Source organism: Lepisosteus platostomus, chromosome 9 (genome assembly GCF_059453375.1).
Source record: "Lepisosteus platostomus isolate fLepPlt1 chromosome 9, fLepPlt1.hap1, whole genome shotgun sequence".
Taxonomy (NCBI): domain Eukaryota; kingdom Metazoa; phylum Chordata; class Actinopteri; order Semionotiformes; family Lepisosteidae; genus Lepisosteus; species Lepisosteus platostomus.
In genome coordinates, this window is record NC_142619.1 from 40,101,681 (window position 1) to 40,122,130 (window position 20,450).

Below are 20,450 nucleotides of genomic sequence, written 5' to 3' on the forward strand. Positions count from 1 at the left end.
AACTTTGAAAGAAGTAGAAATACAAATAGATTGGCTAGAGTTTATTTGCCTTGTAAAAACAAAAGCCAGATGAATTAATCCAGGTTCTACCCAATCAACCAAAGAGGTATTTCTGAATTAGTCTACTAATTCTATTCTAGTCTACAAGTTCTGTTCATTATATGTGTGTGAGTGTGGTGTGCTTTACCACTCATTCAAAGACTAGTACTGTATATATCTCAATTGCTGACTTGAAGTTTGCTCAATAAATTTTCAGGTTTATGGATTTTCATCTTAAAATATTTGAGGATATTTTCTTCTATTTAAAAAAAAACTGCCAAATGGGACTATTTATCAGGGAGTTCTGTGGCTGCTACTTTTTATGTTTTACGTATGTACAGTACTATACTCTAGGTACTTTTAAGCTTTGAATAAGTTCCAATCATGAATGAAAGGAGAGTGGAAGTCATACTGTGTGTTTTGTTATAACAAAATGCATATGTGACTGATGTCTGGGATGGAAAATCTTACAGGTTTTTACCATGACTTTTGTACTTCATACTAGTGGCAACTTTTTTAAATGTCCAAACCCAATGCGCCTGTTATGAGAGGCTAACTGAAATAACAACAATTTCCAGCATTTATGCCAAAGCACTGCAAATAGAAGCGAATCACCACAGATTACAGTTGTCAAGAAAAATAATTTCCCCTACAGTTTTAACAAGCTCAGATAGAGATCTTTAATCCCTTAACAACATCAAAACAGCACACAGAATGAAAAAATCTTAGTGCACTATAATAGTGGGGACAAAAGATATTATTTGTTAATTAGATGTTACAGAGATATTAACTTTAGAGTAAAAGGAGGTGAAACACATAATGTAAACAAAGCATACATATAGTGGGATTTGTTTCAGATTGATCCACCTTTTCATAAACACTAAATGCTTCTTATATCTCTTTTGTACCCATTCAATGTACTAAATTATTTCTAACACAGACAACAAAAGAGAAAAACAAGCTCCACAGAACAGTTTTACTATGCCCACTTTCTAAAAAATGTTCAATGTAAAATGAAACTGTTTTTTAGAAGTCCCAAGAGAAATAAAACTGCAGGATTGCAAGGATTCTTTTAATTTCACTAGACCTCCCTTGTTGTAGATCTACAAATCCTGAACCTCTAGAATTGCAAGCAGTTTTGGGTGCACCTATGTGCCGTAATGAAAATTATAGTTCTATGAAACATTCAGCCAACATTTTTTCACCTCCTTTCCTGGTTTTTATGATGATATGTGCTTTAGATTTAAGCATTTGACATATTCTAATGTTGTCCATATTAATGTTATCAAAAGGTTTTTTTTGGGATCTAATTCCCAAGAAAGTTACTTAATATTTTTGTTTAGAGAATTACTCATAGTGCTGCTTATAGTTGTTATTTTGCAAATTAACTGCCTGTACACTGTTATAATATATTATTAAAAAGGCATATTAATACAAAATGCCAGGGATCCAAATGTGCAATATAATGATGTATCACTAATACTGCCTGTGTTTGCTAGAAATGGTACAAAAAGCCTCTTTATTCACAAAAATAATAAATTCCCAACATTTGTATTGACAAATATGAATGTAATACTTTATCTGTTATAAAGAATATAGGAGAATAGTGCAAAATGTTGTGTATTTAAGATTTATCATGCATACAGTATACAGTATGGTATTCATGTTGCTGAAACTCATCCTTTAAAATTTAAAATTATTCTGTATCTTGAGCTTCACCTAGAGCTTTTATCTGACAATGCATGGATCAACAATATTCAGAATCAGAACCTGTTCTGCAGTTTTCAGTTGAATTGCATTTGTTTACATATTTGCTGACAAGGTCAGCATATAATCAGGATATGGGTAACCCTGCCCTAACACTTCCCTACAGCAGGCAGTAGCTGCTAGTAAACAGTATGTTGCACTTGGGCACATGGTTTAACATAAATCGTGGAAAATGCCTAGTATAGCTCACAGACACTGCATTGGAACTACACTTCCCATAAATCCTCTGAGTGACTTCCTGAAATGTGTCTATGTCATAAGTCCCTAAGCTGCCAGTCAGTGGCAGATCTCATCCAGCCCTGGTTGCTTCACCAGTAGTGGTCTCTGGTGACAGGCGGATGCAGAGAATTAACACACAGAATACATTATTTAAAGGTTTATTTTCTGAAAAATATTAGGGCAGGGTTTCCAGACGTTTTTTCAGCATGGCACAGGACACGAGTACAGCAGTTGGTAGTGGGGAAATTACTAACATTACATTCTCCCATTTAAAAACATTTAACATAACTACTGTATAACTCACTAAAACATGACAAACATTAGTAACTTGTTGATAGAACACATTTATCTAACACAGTTCAGTATTTGTATCTGACCCCCCACAGCCTCCTATGTACACTCTACACCTTTTTAGCAAATATGAACTTAAACCTTAACCAATGAAACAGTGACATTGCTAAACAGAAAACTATTGATATCCCTAATACCATACCTCATGTTGCATACGAATATATTAGTCGTAGTGCTCAATCAAGGTATCTCCAAATGTGTACAGCAGAGCTCATGTGGTAAAGTAAATGTTAAATGGCAAAGAATGTTACGAATAAACCACTGTACACCCAGAATACACATGCTTTTGTCCTATGGCCCCTAACCACTCAATGGCCCCTGTTTTTAACTTGTTTCAAAACTTTTGATTGTCAGTAACATTTATGTATAAGTGATTAGATAGTGAACACTTATGTTCATAAGGGTAGGCAAGACATGCTGTACGCTGACTCTGATAGGAAAATTAACATTTTTAAAATATATCAGCAGTCCATGAAACAGTTTCATCTGAGTGGTACTAAAACACAAGCCTCATTGGAGCTTTCTCCATTGCCAAGCATTATGGAGAGCATGAGGAAAGCACAGCCAAAGCTAATACCTCTATGGCAGGAGCTGAGCTTTGCTGCAATGCAAACCAATGAATTGGGCTCGTAGGATGATCTGAGCGGAGTAAACAACATGATAAGAGACCTCTAAAGAATGAGCCTGGAGAGGAACACTCAATCGGAGAGCTATTTTCATTATCAAAAACAGCACTCTCCATTTGTCATGCTTTTCATCATGTTGCTGGTGGCATTTTAAAATATCCAGCAAAAACCCATGGTCTGTCGGGCTGATTTTCTGAAGGAAGGTGGGATCCTACATTCAACTCTGCTCCAGGACCTTAGACCGCTAATACCAGCCTTTGATCTCCCTGATGGAATGGAAAAATCAGGAACTCTTAAGAATACACAGTAATACAAATTGTTTTCTGACATTCAAACACACTGCATTATTTTATCGAAAACAAAGTTATGAAAGGCAATGATACAAGTGTATTTCTGTGTGCACTTCAGTCCAGAGAACTTGTTTGTTCAAGAAAGCTCATGTGTGCAGCAAATCCTTGTGAAAAAGGTTGACACAAATAATAAATATATTCCCCCTGGTGGCTGAAAAGTGTAAACACAACTGTAAAAATCCTTTAATGTTTTTTTTTTTCAAATGAGGACTGTGCTGAAGGATTTCTGTAATGGGAATATAGCAAAATATATTCAATGCTTTCCATTAACCCACAAAAAAGAAAAAAAAAACATGAGCTCCTTGTGCTTGTTTTAGTTAATTTTATGTAAATGTAAATAATAACAGGTTGTGAATAGTTAATTTGATGTAACATATTATTAGCATAAAACACTTGCTATTAACAAAGAAAATATGAGCAAATAAATTACTTTCTTTAACATAACTTATAAAGTAACAAGCCTAAAATTTTCAATTGCTCATTATTACAAACCCTTTTCTGGAAAACAAAAACTGCTGTACTACTTATACAATTCTTCTTCTTATTATTATTATTATTCTTTACACTTATATAGCACTTTTCTTGACACTCAACTCAGAGCATTTTACAGGTAATGGGGACTCAACTCCACCAACACCCTTGTGTAGCCCCATCTGGATGATGCAATAGGTGCCAAAGTGCTCACAGTACGCTCAGAAATGGAGAATAAAGTCAATTCACAGATGGGGAGTTGTACAGTAGTGTCCTTCCTTCTTTTTATAACTACTGCTGTTGGAAGAAACTGGGACAAGAACTTTGTGCAGTGGTATAAGAAGAAATCTGTGTTTTTATAATAGTCAGGTGTTGTCAATGTACAGTAATTTCCATTTCAACTTAAAACTCATACCTTAAATCAAGCATCTCTCAAACCTTTTCATCATTTTCTGAAGTGGTAGACTGTTTGAACTTGCATACCCCATGGCAATACATGTGAAAGTGACTTTTATGAGAAACAGCTAAAAATCAAACAACAGCTAACCTCTAAAATATGTGGCAGCTTTTCTCAAATAAAGGTTTGTTCTGTTGCCGTACTTCACCTTAAAAAGAATTATGTCCTGTTCTACTTTCTGTCTAAGTTTAGGAGGTTTCAGAACTACACTGATACAATTCTTTGCTTTTTAATTTGTAACATCACGAAGGAATGTTTCAAATGTTAACAAAAAAACTGTAGCTTCACTTTAAGATTTTTTATAAAAAATATTACTACAGGTTTGCATTATATACAGGTCTATGTTTATGGCTGCACCTTCAAACCTGCGGTAACATGATTAATAATTTTACATTAAATTAGATTTATTCTCAGGGACTCGCAGATGATTTTAGAACTATGTCATGAGACAATTACTCTCAAATAGTACAAAGAAAGACTTTCCCTAAGCTTGGATGAAAATCAGAAACAGGAAAATTCTGCCATCTTGTGACAACAGATATTAAACTACAATATAGCACTGGAAGTTTAAATAGTATCTTGGTTTCCACTGACCAAGGTTATATGTAACCTGTACTGTATCTAATTTCCTTCAATTAAGGAAAAACTGTTAAATATGAAAGCTTATCATTTGTGCTATCAACCCTACAATATCTGATTTAAGTAATAATTCTTTACATTCATATTCAACCTGATTCCAAAGTGCTTTACATATACTAAAGTGTCCCACTTCATCCACCACTTACAGATGCAGCCATTCAAAATGCGCTGTACAAACCCATACTGCACGCAATTATCCACAAGTCACTACATTGTACCACGGTACGTGATTGGCTGGCCAAAATGACCGACAGGGGCACTCGTGGTGAATTGGTCATTAGTGAAAAGATTTAATCATTTAATCTCTTTACTGTGCATGTTTTAATCTGCTTAGTTTTGAATATTTTTATGGAATTTTACAACTAAAGGGAAATTTTAGTAGCTGAGCATAAAAAGAAGAGGAGCATAACGTGTCTGATGGTCATAAATGATATTAATTTAGGAACATAAACATCTAATGTAAACTGTATATGGGTGGTCTTGGTAGTTTAAAGAAAAAATACACACCAGTATTCCACTTTCTTCCTAAACATTTTAAACATCAAAGTCTTATATGTGGTTATTTTGGAAACTTTTTTACATGCTCCTTCTGACCATATTAAGTTTATATACTTTGTAAAAAGTTATAATGTTTTAACCTTTTCTGCAAATACGCTCGTTATCGGAGTAAACAAAAGCATACTTTTAGAATTTGATTAATAGGGAATATAATATGGAATCACGTATCTAAAGAAATTATAACTATATTAATTTAAGGATCTAATACTGTATATGTTGAAGGTCCAGCTAGGGTTAGGGTTAGCATTCAAACACTACTTAATCAATTTTTAAGCCCAGCGCCGGATTTTGGAGCCCAAGAAAGCTTTTCGAAGAGTGTTTATTTTGTCTGTTCTGAAATTTTTCTTTTGGAAACTCCTGGCTGCCTTGATGGCGCAACGTACCATTTGGAAATTGTATTGCAAAACAGTCCGTCGGATCAAAAGTGGGACCAAAACATTATCGAATCTAATAAAGTTGGAACATCTTTTCTCAATGGCTATGATAGTTTCTCACTCATACAGTTTGCTTTGGGGAATAGATCAAAATCCGATGACTGGACGGCTTCATAGACAGATTGTGAAAGGGCTCAGTTGAAACCCCAGCTAGGGTTAGGGTTAGGATTCAAACTCAATTTAGACAATTATTAAGCTCAGGGCCGGGATGTTGGGCCTATGACAGCTTTAGCATGAGTGTGTTTTTGGTCCTTTCTGATTTTTTTTTTCAGAAACTCCTGGCTGTCTGTATAGCGCGACATACAGACAGGTCAGTAAGTTTAAATAGTCCTTAACTACTCGACACATACTGTACAGTACAAGTCCCCAGTATACAGTATACTGTTCTCTGCCAATGCATAAGCATTCACCCCTTGTGTCACGATTTCACATTTTATAGAATTGTACATGTATACACTTTTTAAAATAAACATTTGTAATCAAAATGTGAACACTGAAACTGAATAAAGATACTAAACTGAAATAAAGGTTAATGAAGTTAAACATAAACAAAAGTACAAAGAAATCAAACACTGAAATGTTTACTGCAGTTGTTCTCAAACTGTGGTACGCGTACCAGCAGTGGTGCGTGGAGTGCCGCCAGCTGGTATGCCACATGACCCTGGAACTTTGTGTGCGCTGGAAATTGTGTGCGCTGAAAAATCAGGATGGGTTTTCACATTTTCTATTTTAATACGTGTCGAATACGCAGCCTACGTACTACAATACAGTGCACACTAATACTTCAGTTGACACAGAGCTACTATGTAATTCTATACCGCTCTATAGGAATGCGTGCTATGGACGCAAGCGACTAATTGTATTTAAAACAAAAGTTATCTTCAGCAAATAGGGAGGTAGGAGAATGTGCGTGATTTTGGAACAATGCCAGTGTTGTAAACACAGGAATGCATAGAAATACGTGCTACGAACGCTGGTAATCTTGTGAGCACAAGAAAGCGTGATATATAACAGAAAAATATTTAAGAACTGTTCTAAGTTAATTTGAAAAAATACACAGAGCGTCTCTGTATTTCGCTCCCATGCGCATGAAATAAAAACTTAAAATAAAAACGGAAACGCGGAAAAATGCAAGCTTGCGGATTGCTAAAGCATGTAAGCCCCACACTTTTATGTGTGGAGAAAAAGCTGCTAAACAGCTCGACCTGCTGCCCCCCCTGAAAGACATGGTCACTTATAGAATTATTGATGTGGCGGAAGATATTAATAGTACGCTGATAGAGCGCGTTAAGATGAGCAGATGTTTTTCACTGCAATTAGATGAGTCTGTAGTCGATTTGGCCAATTTGCTCGTTTATGTTAGATATGAGTTTGAGGGTACGTCCCATGAGAACTTTCTGTTCTGTAAGCCACTACCAACAGGAACTACAGGAGAGGACATATTTCAGCTTCTGAATGAATTTATCGAAGAGAATGGCATCGACTGGATAAAATGTGTCGGAGTTTGTACAGACGGTGCTAGAGCAATGACAAGCCGACACAGCGGTGTCGTTACACGAATTAGAGAGGTTGCTCCAGAAATGAATGGACGCATTGCAACATTCACAGCGAGACCTTGGCCGTCAAGAAAATGCCTGACGATTTAAAATCTGTTAGACTCTGTTGTGAATTGTATCAAGGCTCGAAAAGTGAATTCACATCTGCTTTGCTCAACTAAATAGGCTCACCCCTCTCACTGAAATGGTGCTTTTTTTATTTTTTTTATTTGTTGTTGTTACTGTTTTTTTCTGTAAAACGGTTTGAGAAGCCACTTTTAAAGGCGCTATATCAAATAAAGTTTAATATTATAATATTTATTATATGTATGTGTGAGTGTGTGTGCACGCGCGCTCATATTGCTCATTGAGAATTTCTGGGTTCCTATGAGATGATGACTTGTAGGTGGTACTTGGATGCTTTGGTTGGATTAGGGGTTGTACTTGGTCCAAAAAGTTTGAGAACCACTGGTTTACTGCATACTATACAGTATGTATTCAGTAATCTACTGTAAGTCAATGGTGTAGAAGCACCTTTGGCAACTTTACAAGTCTATTTGGATAAGTCTCTAACAGTTTTGCATAGCAGGATTTTACTTTTCTGAAACTCTTACTAATTCCACTTGGCGCTGAGATGCATCACAGCTTAGACAACGTAACTATATTTGAACTGTGATAAAGATGGTGTTCCAAAAATTTTAGGATCTTCTGCCAAGAGTCTTCCTGGGCATAAGAGTGAAGTTTTGTCTCTCCTCCCCACAGCATGATAACTGAAAGAAAATTGTGCAAAAGTCAATAGCATTGTTTTCTCTGATTTTGAATGCTCATTTACACATACAACTCTTAAAGAAAGGATTAAATTGGCCCAGAATCTGCTGTTCTTAGATTTGATGGATAATATAAATTAAGCAATATTAATAAAACAGATTTACAGAATATAAAATGTTCACATTTAGAATGCAATTTTGAAAATCTACACTTACACTAGCCTAATCTACACTAGCCTAAACTAAACAATACCTAATATTTTCAAATAAATAATTTGATTTAAAAACATGTTAGAGAAAAAATGAATACTGCATATGGAAAGTATGACATTTAGAGGAACCAACAGGAATATGTTAGATCTGCAACTATTTGTTTTGACATTTTGCTTTGACAATATTGTACAGCTATCACTGTATTAAACTTACCTTTTGTCTTCGTTTGTGATAATAAAAACTTGCTGTTTCTTATGTGTGGGGAGTATGGAGGTTCTATAAGGTGACCAGCTCCAGGGTAGGAAAGCACTGTTAACAGATTACGATTCCCTGCTTGTTCCATCATTTTCTCAATCTGTGGAATAGAAGCATTTTTTTAGTTGATTACTTTTCAAGATACATTTTGGTCAGTGCGTTCGTTCTGCTTTAAGCAGATTAAGTATTAATAGGTAAAAAACAATGTAGAGCATCAGTCTGTGGAGAATAATTTAAAGAGATGATTAACGTTTTAATTCAGGTCGGCACAACTGTGAGTGGTAAGAATCTGTGTACACTGAAGAAAATTAGTTGATGGGGACATATGGTCATAGAATTAAACTGTCATGGAGAACTGACATAAGCTGTTGCAGGTAAGAACATTGTGTGATTCTAACTTTTATCTGGAGTACACATTTTAAGTGTGTACCACTATAAACACCCTTTATCAAACAACATTTTGGAATTTTGCAACATGAGTCATGGAGTCATGAATCTGAATATCCTAAACAGCAAGTAACAGGACAGCCACTTTAACATATATGATAGAATTATAGTTAGAAAAAAACTTTTCAAGTTTGATTGAGTAAAATATTTTTGTATAATTTAGGGGAAATGTAATTGTATGCAAAATTTGTATGGTTTTGAGCACATTTCTAATTTAATTTAATTCTCTTAACACAGACACAATTATTGCACAAAAAGCAAATTAGCACAAACTATCACTTTTATCCCAAAAAAGGCAAATTGCATTAAAGAGTGATTTAAGGCATGGGCATGTAAAGTACAACTCACATCCTCTGCAGATTCTGCTGTTGCCCAGTTTTGATCATCTCCTCCAACAATAAATAACAGGGGGCACATTATCTTCCCAACCTAAAAATGAAATAACAGAACATACAGTAAATCATTGAACAACACATTTGAAAATTAGAACCAGTGCTCGAGAGACAAAGAAAATCGTCTTCCCATTAACAATTAACCATCATCCAAAGAAAGCCTTATCATTTAACATGAAAACACATACACCAGGAAATATATACTGTATACACATATGATCAGTCATTCTTCTTTACTCTTATTTCAAATATTACTAACATATTGAATAGTTCAAGTAATTCAAGTAAATGCCCTATTGTCCAATGTATGCAGTTTAAAAGACACAGAAACCCATGCCTCCTCTGATTAGATTTATGACACTTAAATACTTTGTTCTTTTGCAGAATGACAACTGGAGCAATTACGTTTCTAGTGTCTCAAGGGTAGGGTAGGCCTTGTGCATCAGAAATATGTGCTTCTGATGTTAAATCGCAATTCGGCTTTGGATAATCTTGAACTTTCAGATTTTGTGTTGTGCTGTCAGATAAATCTAGACTCTGTCAAGTGTAGCGGCAAGGCTTATTAAAATACAGGAATTAAGTTTGCTGCTCCCTTGCCAGTCCCTCTCTCCTTCATCTGTGGTGCTGGATACAGAGAGGCCATTCCATTTGGTTAACATTTAAGGTGTTTTTCTAGCTGATAGAGCTTCCCGATAAGGAACAATTCCCAAAGCTGATTCTCCAGCAACCCTAATAAATGGTCATCTCTGGCGCCTTACTGTCTGGGAGATTCTAAGGGAGAGTCTCATCCTAAGTTGTTTACAACTCTAACGTTAGAATGCATTGTTACTCATCATCAGCCAATCAGGAACTGGTAGGGCAGGGTAACCCCACGTGGGTCTTGAATGCCCACGGAAATTTCAACCAATGAACGACCGTAGTTCCTCCGGGTAGAACAGGCAGCAAAGGGCTCCTCTAGTGCTCCTCCTGGACATCCTCAGGCTCAGCTCGAACAATCACGTAACGGCCAGTGTGTCCGAGTGCCAGGACTTTCCTTTGTTCTAAGAGTCGAGAACGGAGGTTGCCAGCACGTAACCAAAGGATCCACCCGAGGTTAGCGCAGCAGCAAGCCTCGTGAACCCACCACAAACGCTCACCTGATCAACAAGTGAACTACAGTCGGAACTGTGGACAGCTGAATCTCAGGATTCAGGAGTAGCGCTACATCAGGAACGAACCGGTCTTCTTCCTGTCTAAAGAGTGTGACCTGCTTGGACCCGCAGTCACTTTTCTCCTGTGCACTCTCTCTCGTTAGTTTCAGCCAACACTTACTAGCCAGTCTTCAGAGAGCCTACTACCAGAGCATCGCAGCAGAGCCTGCTGCTGTTCCTTTGTGTCCGCAGGAGATCTGAATCCACACAGATTGGATGACTATTCAACCTTCTGCATTATAGCTCGAGAATTCAATTGTTACCTCAACCTGAGTTGATATCAATTTAATTCCTATGAGTGATGTACTTGCTTTTGAGTATCTAGTGTAGAAGTTGTAATCCAAGTTAATTTACGAAACGGTCTAAATGAATGATATACTGAAAGTATGTCCCTTTTGGTTTGTAACTCTTCGTGATTGGATATATACCTTTTGTATTCTGCTAACCCTCATGATAAGATCTGTTATGTTTATATGCACATTTTATGTAATAATAAATGTATAGTTGTATATTAGTATGCGTGTGTGTGTGTTGCTGAGTATCACGTTGGGTCGGTCTTCTAATAGCCATCAAAGAATCATTTTGTGACTTACTGCTACAATTAATAATTGTCCCAGTAAATGCACAAAACCCCTACATTTATTGGTGCCTCGTGAGAGGATGCCTACACAAGGATTAGATATACACTTATCTTAGTTATTTGCAATAATTCCAGTTGTTTTAATCTGTTACCACACAGAGGTTTTTAATCAACATACTGTAGGCAAAACATAGGATACATTTTTTTAACTTAATGAAAAAATAACATTAGGAATATACGTACAGCATCACACATCAGACATTAACAGATTGAGGAGTCCTACATCCAAAAGGTCAAGGAGACTCACCAGCTGATTTTTTTTTGTTCACTCACCTCCAATTTTTCATTTGGATCTGTAGGAATAGGCAGAATTATATTCCTCCAGATCATGTGATTATTCTCATCAGTGAGAATTTTGTGCTTCTTCCTGATAAATTAACAAATATTTAAAAGCAAATCATGAAACAGCAATAACCACAATCTACTTACTCTTAATAAAGTACTACAGTATGCCACACTTTCGTTTATTGAAAATGGACATAATTTCTCCCACTTTCTAGCTCAGTATTTCCATTTTTTTTAGATAGAAAGTTAATTTAAATGCTGTACATGAGTTTGCATTGGTTTTCTCTGAGTGCACCTGTTTCCTCTGAGTCCTCCTTCTTTCCAGAAGACATGAGGAAATGCATGCTTGCTACATGTAGGTTCACTGGTGTTTCTACATTGTTCTTATGTGTGTGTATGTGCACTATTAAGTACTGGCATCCTGTCCAGGCATAGTCCCACCTTGGCTCGCTAGGCTGTGGACTTCCGTTAACAGTAATAAGGGACTTTCTGATAATAGACAGTCTTAATTTTGCTTATGAAATACATACAGTATGCTGTGTGTGTGTCAGAGGTCTACAGTTTGAAATACGGGAACTATACAGGACATAAAGTGTAGTTGAGCTTTTATTGGTCCAAAATGTTTCCATTTGAAATCCCTTCAGCATGTGTGGATCATAAGATGCATAAATGAACAACATGCCTTCCAGACTTACTGGTTTTATAAACTGCTTCCTGCACTTTATGTAGCTTAATGAAAAATGTAATTTTAAATATACATTTTTCAACATGGTTTAACGGCAATTGTTACATAAGCTTTCCCAATTACCTATAAAAACAATTTTAACAGTTAATAAATGTCATCTATGAACCAGAGAGATTGTGAAATGACTCACTTGTAAATCCCTGCAAAGAAATTCGGAATGGACACATTTGCAGACATAACATGGCTCCCACTGATGCATACCATACACTTGGGCTGAGAAAGCACAGCATTAATGACAGCCAGAATAAATGTATTAGTATATACAATGCCTTGTAAAAGTATTGTAAGTATTAACCTAACAGTTATGATATAAACCACTGTTGTATCACAAAGAAGAGCTTTAGAAAATATGTCTCAAAGCTGAAGGAAATGAAAAAGAGAGCATAAGAGGAACACAGACTGTAATCAAGACCTTTATCCACTCCTACTGTACATCACTTTCTTTCCAATTTACATTTTTTAAATCTGGTATATGAAAATTAAAGAAAACAATTTTGCAAATGCAAAATGGAACATTTACAAACTTTCCAAGCATAGTGTTCATGGGAAATACAACTGTTATGCACTAAAACTGAAACTGCTTCAGAAACAGATTTGATGAAGGGTACAGTATATTATACTTACATGTACTACTGTTGAGTATACCGCCAGTGCTAATGCAATACTTGTTCCCAAGGATAAACCAAGCAATGCCACTTGGTCACTGGCAACCTGAGGGTGGTCTTTAAGGAGGGTGAATGCTGCCTAATAAATACATCACATAAACAATAAATCATAACATTTACTCAAATAAACCTTCCCACTGTTATTTACACTAACATATTTCCCTACCAGTTTTACTTTCAAATTGTATGCGTTATATACATTTTTTCAGTTATTGTTTGTTTGCTTTTTCACAGAAAAAAAAGGAATAACAACACCCGAGAATTAAGTGTAATTGTAGGATTATGGAGCATTGCAGTCAAAATGTGTGTTAACCCTCCTGGTCACAGGATGATAAGGCTAGGACCCTCATGCAGAGACCAGAGTGACCAAGGGGCAGCTGCAAAGGTGTAGATAGGGTGCAGGTGGGATGCAAAAAGACATATGTGAGGGAGATGGGGATAACGTATGATTGATTTAGGTGAGGAAATGACTTCTGGAGTGATTGTGAATTACTGACAGCTGAGTCCGACTGAACTTGCCAGTTGTCATCCCTCCCAAACTTTCGTTATGAACTCCATTATCTTAACCTTTCTTAATGATGTACCATTCCTAATTAAACTCTCTTTGGTTATTGCAAAGTTATCTGAACATTGCAATGCAGTCTATGCCCATAGAGATGTGCATATTAAAGATCCAATTGCTACAATTTCAGACATATTAGTTACCCAAAGAACCATTAAAATACTGTCCTTTGTTAATCTTCTGTAGCATTTAACTAGAAGAAATTCTATCACAGCTGTACATGCAATGGATCATTATTGTTCATTAAAAATAGATTTATATTTTGTTTCTCTGTTCATCCATGGGGAAAACCATGCTTACAAATTTTGTAACTTTGGCTATTTCTCTTTTAGGTTGTTTGTAGTTAAAATCCACAATTTAACTAGTAGGTTGAGGTGTTGGATTAATCCAGGCTGAAGTCTGTTTATTAATTAAATCATGAATATTTTATGCATATTTTTTTCAAAATATAAAGTCCTAAAAGAACAATTTTACTTTCCACTCACTGAGACTACAGTATACTCTATACAAATATAAAAATGTAACTGCCTCCTGGTTTTGTGCAGTTTTCTAAGGGTGTTTTACATTTCAGTAAACAAATAGTGTTTAGTTCAACATCAAATTCTCTCTTGTGTTAAATAATTCAATTTATATTAAATAATTAAAAGATTATAATTAATATTAATAACATTGTTATAATAATATAGTTGATAATACAAACATTAGTTCTTAAAAGTCAGGCACCTGCTCAAGACTTACAATACAGTAAATCACATCTATAGAAGAATTAATCATGCAGAGCAGTACAGGATCTCCTTGTTATTCATCATAGATGCATCCCAGAAAAGTGCAACAAATAGCACAAATGCCATGGGAGCTCTATACTGAAAATTACTCCTTAATAAAAAGCAAATATGAACAATCATTTACCGAAGAATATGCAAAACATGATCAATGAATGGAGCAATTGTTCTCTAATAAATCCATGATGATTGTGCAACACAATGGACGCCAGAGAGTTTACAAAGTATAGGAGGAATAAAAGATGAAAGTGAAAGTGCAGGCGGAGTTTGCATGCAAGTCAATTCCTTCATTTCACAACACAAATTAGAAAATGACTTCTGTACCTGTTTGAAATTAACCCCTGTCAGAGGCGGGAACCGATGGCAAATATTAAGAGAGCTGGCATGAGCCAGAACAAGCTGGAGAGGAGTGCCCAGAACAGGATTGACAAGAGTACGAGGGAGAAAAATTGACAATGGCCTATTCTCCTTAAGGAACAATGGCTGAAGTAAGCTCAGAATACCTCAAAATAAGATTTCCCAGGTAAAACGTCACGAGAAGATTCTGTGCTATCACCACGGGGCAAATATTCCACAGCTAGGGACACATAGCCATGTGACGCAAGGAGAGCTGCCCGGTACTCCACCAGCCCTCCTCCTCCTCCCCACATGTCCAAAATGCCAGGAAATGGTCCAGGACCTTTAAACGAGAATTAACACCATGCTCTTCTGTGAACAAATACTAAAACATTTCCCACAACAAGACCAGGGCTTTTCCTCTAAGATAAACAACTGGTTACCGGGTGGAAGAAAGAGGGTTCCTTGGACTCCACTATGTCTGAGTTCCACTCTTTGGACACCCGGTGCCATGTACCAGCGCTCAGTAACAGCACATCCCAGACAGGACTCCTCCTTAAACCCATCGCTGATGTGCCCTTTGTAAACAGAAATTCGCACAATCACTGGAGTACAAACATCCTTCTTCCGTAACCTGAAAGAAAAAGAAGAAAAGTTTCTGAGTCTCACTTTCAGACACAAATGTCTGAAAAGTAGGGCATCCAGTGTACTCTAGATTTAGGAAAACCATTTAGCCCAGGTATGCAGACTGCTTAATCCCTACAACTGTTATATAATGTAACTATAATTATGATAAATGACTCTGTAATAACCTTAAAGTCCAAACACACAAGGCTCTCATTCATTCACACCACCCCCAAGCTTGGACATGGATTGGACATGAGATTAATGTTTATACCAAACACAACCTGAAAATGTCTAAACTATTGATTTGGGATTTCCAGTTGATTCCTTAACCATCTGACTTGCATCTCCTGTTGGCCAGAGACACTCATGTCCTTTCTCTGGCAGGGTAGCCAGTATACCACTAGCCATAAAGTTCTCGACGGATACCGCAGTAGAAAGTGTTCAGTTCAGCTATTGGTTCAGCTCTTCAATAGCCATCCTCCAACCTATATAATCAATGAACTGCTTGCAGTCTTTGGAGACTCTTTGACCTTTATCACATTGACATGGTACTAATGAATAGTGCTCCAGGTGTTATCTGCTTTTATATTCCAAGGAGATGGGAATCCTTCGACACCTTTTATACAGTTCCAGAAGGTTCCATTACACTCCAAAACAGCATAATGTCACTGTAGATGTTTTAGTTGGAGTTTATTTAAAGCAACAAATACAAGTTTGAATCATTGCAGTCTTTTTTTCTGGAATTCAATTTGTGACAAATGTCTTTGCTCTGTGTAATACTATTACTATGACAGTTTTACCTTTTAGATCTAAGCAAGACATAACAATCATTCTGATCTATAATGTTTTTGTTCCTTTTTTTAAGGGGTATAAATAATATGCACGTTGAGAGTCATGTTCTGTACATACTGTTCCTCTCATATATGTATTTTATATTAAAATAGCTGTCATTTTAAACAGCTATATAGGATGCTAACTTTCAGTGCCAAAATTTAAGAAGCCTGTACTGTATATTACAATTGGTTACAAGTCCATGCATATAATGAGTGGGATTTCATTTTTGTGTAATAAAATAACATATTGGAATTAAATAATATTAAAGTCACTTTTCACTAATTTCCATAGATTTATATAATCACATATAAGCAAATATATAGCAGTGTATTAACTTTAAACTCATTCTTCTTGCACAATGGTGACTACATGCTAGTACTGTATATTATCAGTGCGACAAAGCAAGTTTTCTAGGGTGGTTAAACTATGCTAAAAAATACATAATATGAAGTTGTGATGTTGAAGAAACAGGACCAGTAACTTGTAACATGACTTGTTCTAAAATGCAAACAAACCTATTAAAATAGTCCTGCTGTAGGTCAGTGTAATTCAAAAATCAGCAGAAAAAACACTTTTTTTTTACAGGGAAAGGTTTTGTATTTCAAATGCATTGTTCTCATAGAGAAAATATAAAAGACACATTAAAATGTGCAAAGAAGGTAGACTGAATATCTTTAGGGATGTCTGTAAATTACTTTACAATAACAACGTCCATTATTGGAATTGTTTTGTTCAACCCTATGGGATGTTTTGTACTGTAGTAACCACAGGTAGATAACAATAGGCTGAAATCTATTGGGGAATAATACAAAACTACACATATGAACACACACAGCTGCATACCTCAAAAAATACAGGATCTTGAATTAAATGTAGGTTAAAAAGTCATAAGTTATAGGCTTTCTAAGACAGTATAACACATACAATATAAATACTACACATCACTTTAAAGCTTTTTACCTAAAATTGTAGTATCAGCCACACACAATTTCATCATACCCATTGCCAAACATTATGGTAGTTCCATCATGATCTGAGTCTGCTTTAACTCAAAAGAATGGAAATATATACACAATGTAAATGTAACAGTGCTTGTCAGAATTGGATTTGGCTACCCCACAACCTGAATTGGATCAGGCAGTTTGAAAATGGATGGATGGAAATCTAACAAAGCACTGAGCCAATTACTCTGCTTAAAAGGCTACACAGTGTAACAGTGTGGTAGAGGACCTGGCCTATTGGTTAACTATGAGTTATCTAGATAACTACAGTTATCTACTGGAAGGGTTTGAATCCCAGCAGGTGCTGGGACAGCATCACTCGTCACACTACTCTGACCCGGCCAGGATTCGATCACAGTTGCCAGTGTGTCCACATTCAAACAGAGCATTCAAATCCTCAGATACATCCTGTTAAAATTGGATGTATCTAAGAACAAGGACACAGGCTGGACATTTTCACTCTGTACTATGTTAACTTAGTTTCTTGTGTTAAAGGACTGTATTGTTTAGCTGATTTTCTTTGCATTTTAATCATCCTGTTTTTTTGCTACAGTATATTGTCTACTTTCTGAGACTGGAACATACTGCAGTTTCTGCAGGTTTTATAACATTTATATATGTATTTTCTTTAGAAATACTTGCTTTAAAGTTAAAGTTAATTTAAATTATGTAATATAAGCACTTAAGAAGTCATGGTTTGTAAAGATTAGGTATACAGTATATACATATTTATTACTGTATAAAGTCCTGTGCTTCTGGGACATTGGATGTGCTGCTGTGACTTTTTCTAGTATTTAGTGGCTTCCTGGTGGTGGATGGGGTATACAGTATGAAGAAAAAAGAGACAATATTAGTATCTGTTTTCTTCTAATTTAAAAAATTACATTAAACAGACCAAGTGTTAGTTTTAGTGATTTCCAAATTTCAATAGCTTATTCTAACTGCATTTTGTAAGAAACTTCAAATTCCTGATATATTACAGCATTAAAAGATACAGTTTACAGTACCTAAGTCCTGTTCTGCTTCCAGGCACTGGCTTCATACTCCATAAAAGACCCATTGGCTCAAAGCCAGCATACGAACCTCCTAGACACTGATCTTCTGAGACTTCAAAAAAAAAAAGATATTCCATTAACAAGCATTCAGAAAGATCAGAATAAAACTCTATGTTCTAAGGATCAGGAATAACTATGTATCATTCGTCATATCAATTTATATAATGTTCAAAGGTAAGATTAAACATTAAAACCAATAAATTGCACCTGAATTTTAATTCTTAACAGCACAAGTCACTTTGACAAAGAATAGATTATGTAAAACATAGGACTTTAATTTTAATATGCATTAAACCCTGATGTAATTATTTCAGCTATTTGACAAGTAACATCTAAGATTAATTCCTGCTGAATAAGGTGAAAAATGCTTTATGCATTCAACACAAGCTCAACAGAACATCATACACTATACTACTTCCAGTACCATTAAAGCACAGTATGTAAACTTATTGCAAGAAGTCGCATACCATAGTTCACCAGGTGTAAGAAAGTAGCAGTAGTTTTCACTAGAATAATTGTAACGTTTAAAGTGAGGTCCATGGCCCCTTCTTGGGAAAGTTTCTTCCTAAGAGCAACTTTGTAAAAAGGGTTTCTCCAGCTGGGAAAGCTTGAAAACCTCCTGTAATAGGACACCAGTATGAGAAGACCAATACCGCTAGCGGCAACTCTCCACTACTCTTACAAGTATATTTTCAGAGTAATAAGATAATTTAATACCTTTTACTGTTCCTTTAGCGTCGCTGACATAGTGCCCAAAAGCCTCCCAAAAGTCGTCATCTTCAGAATGAATCAAAGAATGTAGGGTGAATGTTTGTCCTGGATTTAAATGTTCAACAACGATTTGAAACTTTTCATCTATAAGTCCTTTTACTGGCTTTACGGTGATCAAGGGACTGACGCTGTTGACGGACATTTTGTTATATCCAGTATGTAAACAGCAGCAAACCGATACCACGTACAGTATTTCACGAGGACAAGCACGTACTTGTATGCGCGGAGCAAAGCAGTTATCTAACATACAGCGTTAGAATACGAGACACAACCTGCGGCTGGCAATTGGATTCACTTTTCCCTATTAACGGTTACAGTATATAGAGAATAAAATCACGTTCCTGAATACGAGCTAGACATGTTACAAAATGCTAGAAAAATTAAATTAATTCAAATATTTGTAATGTTTTTAATTCTTTACAGTGTGACGTTTTAGAAAATAGTTCCCTAGTACTACAAATTTACAGGACACGTCTTTGGACACATTTGATTGAAAATGTGATTTGGGCGTTACGTTCTTTATAATTTTATTTATGATACGCAGATATCAGTAGGATTACACAGTGCTAGTTTCAGGTACGCCCCAGGTTAAGTTCTTTATGCATACAGTGTGTAAATAAAAACTTCGTAGGTTAGGAAATCGGGGTAAAGGTGAAGATTGATGGTTGTGTTATGTAACGCAAACCGTGCTTACTAATGAAATAAAATCTCAGTGATTTACGGTTCGAATAGTTCACGTGTATACTTTTGATAGGTCCCTTCAACAAGTCTCAAGTTTAGTTTTATAAAAATCCTTAAAGTTTATATAATCTATACGAGTGTTACTAGTTTAACGGTGCTGTTGACATTATTCTTATTTGTCTGCGGTGTAGTGATATGCAGAATGTAAAATGCAGCAAAACACTCAGATAATCTATAACAACCACGTACTGTATACGAACAGCTGTGAACTAAAACACTTCCTCCGACAGTCTGTGATAAATGTGTCTTATATTTTGGTAGTTTAGGGTTCCAATGTGCTATTGCGAAATACCATAGCGCGTTTTTTTACTCCCTGGTGGAAACGGGCTTCCATACTGTAGGTGGCTCTGTTGTAGTTCAAGAGCTGTTGTCACTGTTCAATAAACATAACTAAATTAATAAAAAATAAATTGTGCTTCTTTAAAACGCATGGTAACACAGGTAGTTGACCGATGTTACTGAGACTTATTGTAATCGATGTTACTTAATCTTTTAAGTTCAAGTGACAAGCTCCAATATATTTAGCCGTGTACAAAAATTAAGGGTACACCGGGTGTGTATTTTGTTTTTCTTTTTGATAGAAATAAATACAACATTCTCTTGCTAAAATCTAAGAAGTGTCAAATCTGCATATACATTTACATTATGAAAGAAGAAATACAATCTTTCTAAATCTGCCTCATCGCAACTTTGGAA

The 20,450-nt window shown here is 35.8% G+C and overlaps 1 protein-coding gene across 3 annotated transcripts in view; it reads right to left on the reverse strand.

The window, feature by feature from the left end:
• LOC148654996 (peroxisomal succinyl-coenzyme A thioesterase-like) overlaps positions 1-19,498 on the reverse strand; it is a 57,934-nt gene extending 38,436 nt beyond the window's left edge. The window contains exons 1-10 of one of the 3 annotated variants that reach the window (XM_088645013.1): positions 18,960-19,497; positions 18,195-18,294; positions 15,169-15,359; positions 14,893-15,068; positions 13,005-13,124; positions 12,511-12,593; positions 11,624-11,717; positions 9,477-9,557; positions 8,640-8,781; positions 2,170-3,268 (exon numbers count right to left, since the gene is read on the reverse strand). In XM_088645013.1, the coding sequence (XP_088501139.1) occupies positions 3,153-3,268; positions 8,640-8,781; positions 9,477-9,557; positions 11,624-11,717; positions 12,511-12,593; positions 13,005-13,124; positions 14,893-15,068; positions 15,169-15,359; positions 18,195-18,294; positions 18,960-19,260 (1,404 nt within the window). In that variant the 5' untranslated portion in view covers positions 19,261-19,497 and the 3' untranslated portion in view covers positions 2,170-3,152. Of the gene's footprint in view, positions 1-2,169; positions 8,217-8,639; positions 8,782-9,476; positions 9,558-11,623; positions 11,718-12,510; positions 12,594-13,004; positions 13,125-14,892; positions 15,069-15,168; positions 15,360-18,194; positions 18,295-18,959 lie in introns of those variants that run through there. The other 2 variants (XM_088645012.1, XR_015941168.1) reach the window with 2 other exon arrangements.
• Between the last annotated feature and the right edge of the window lie 952 nt (positions 19,499-20,450).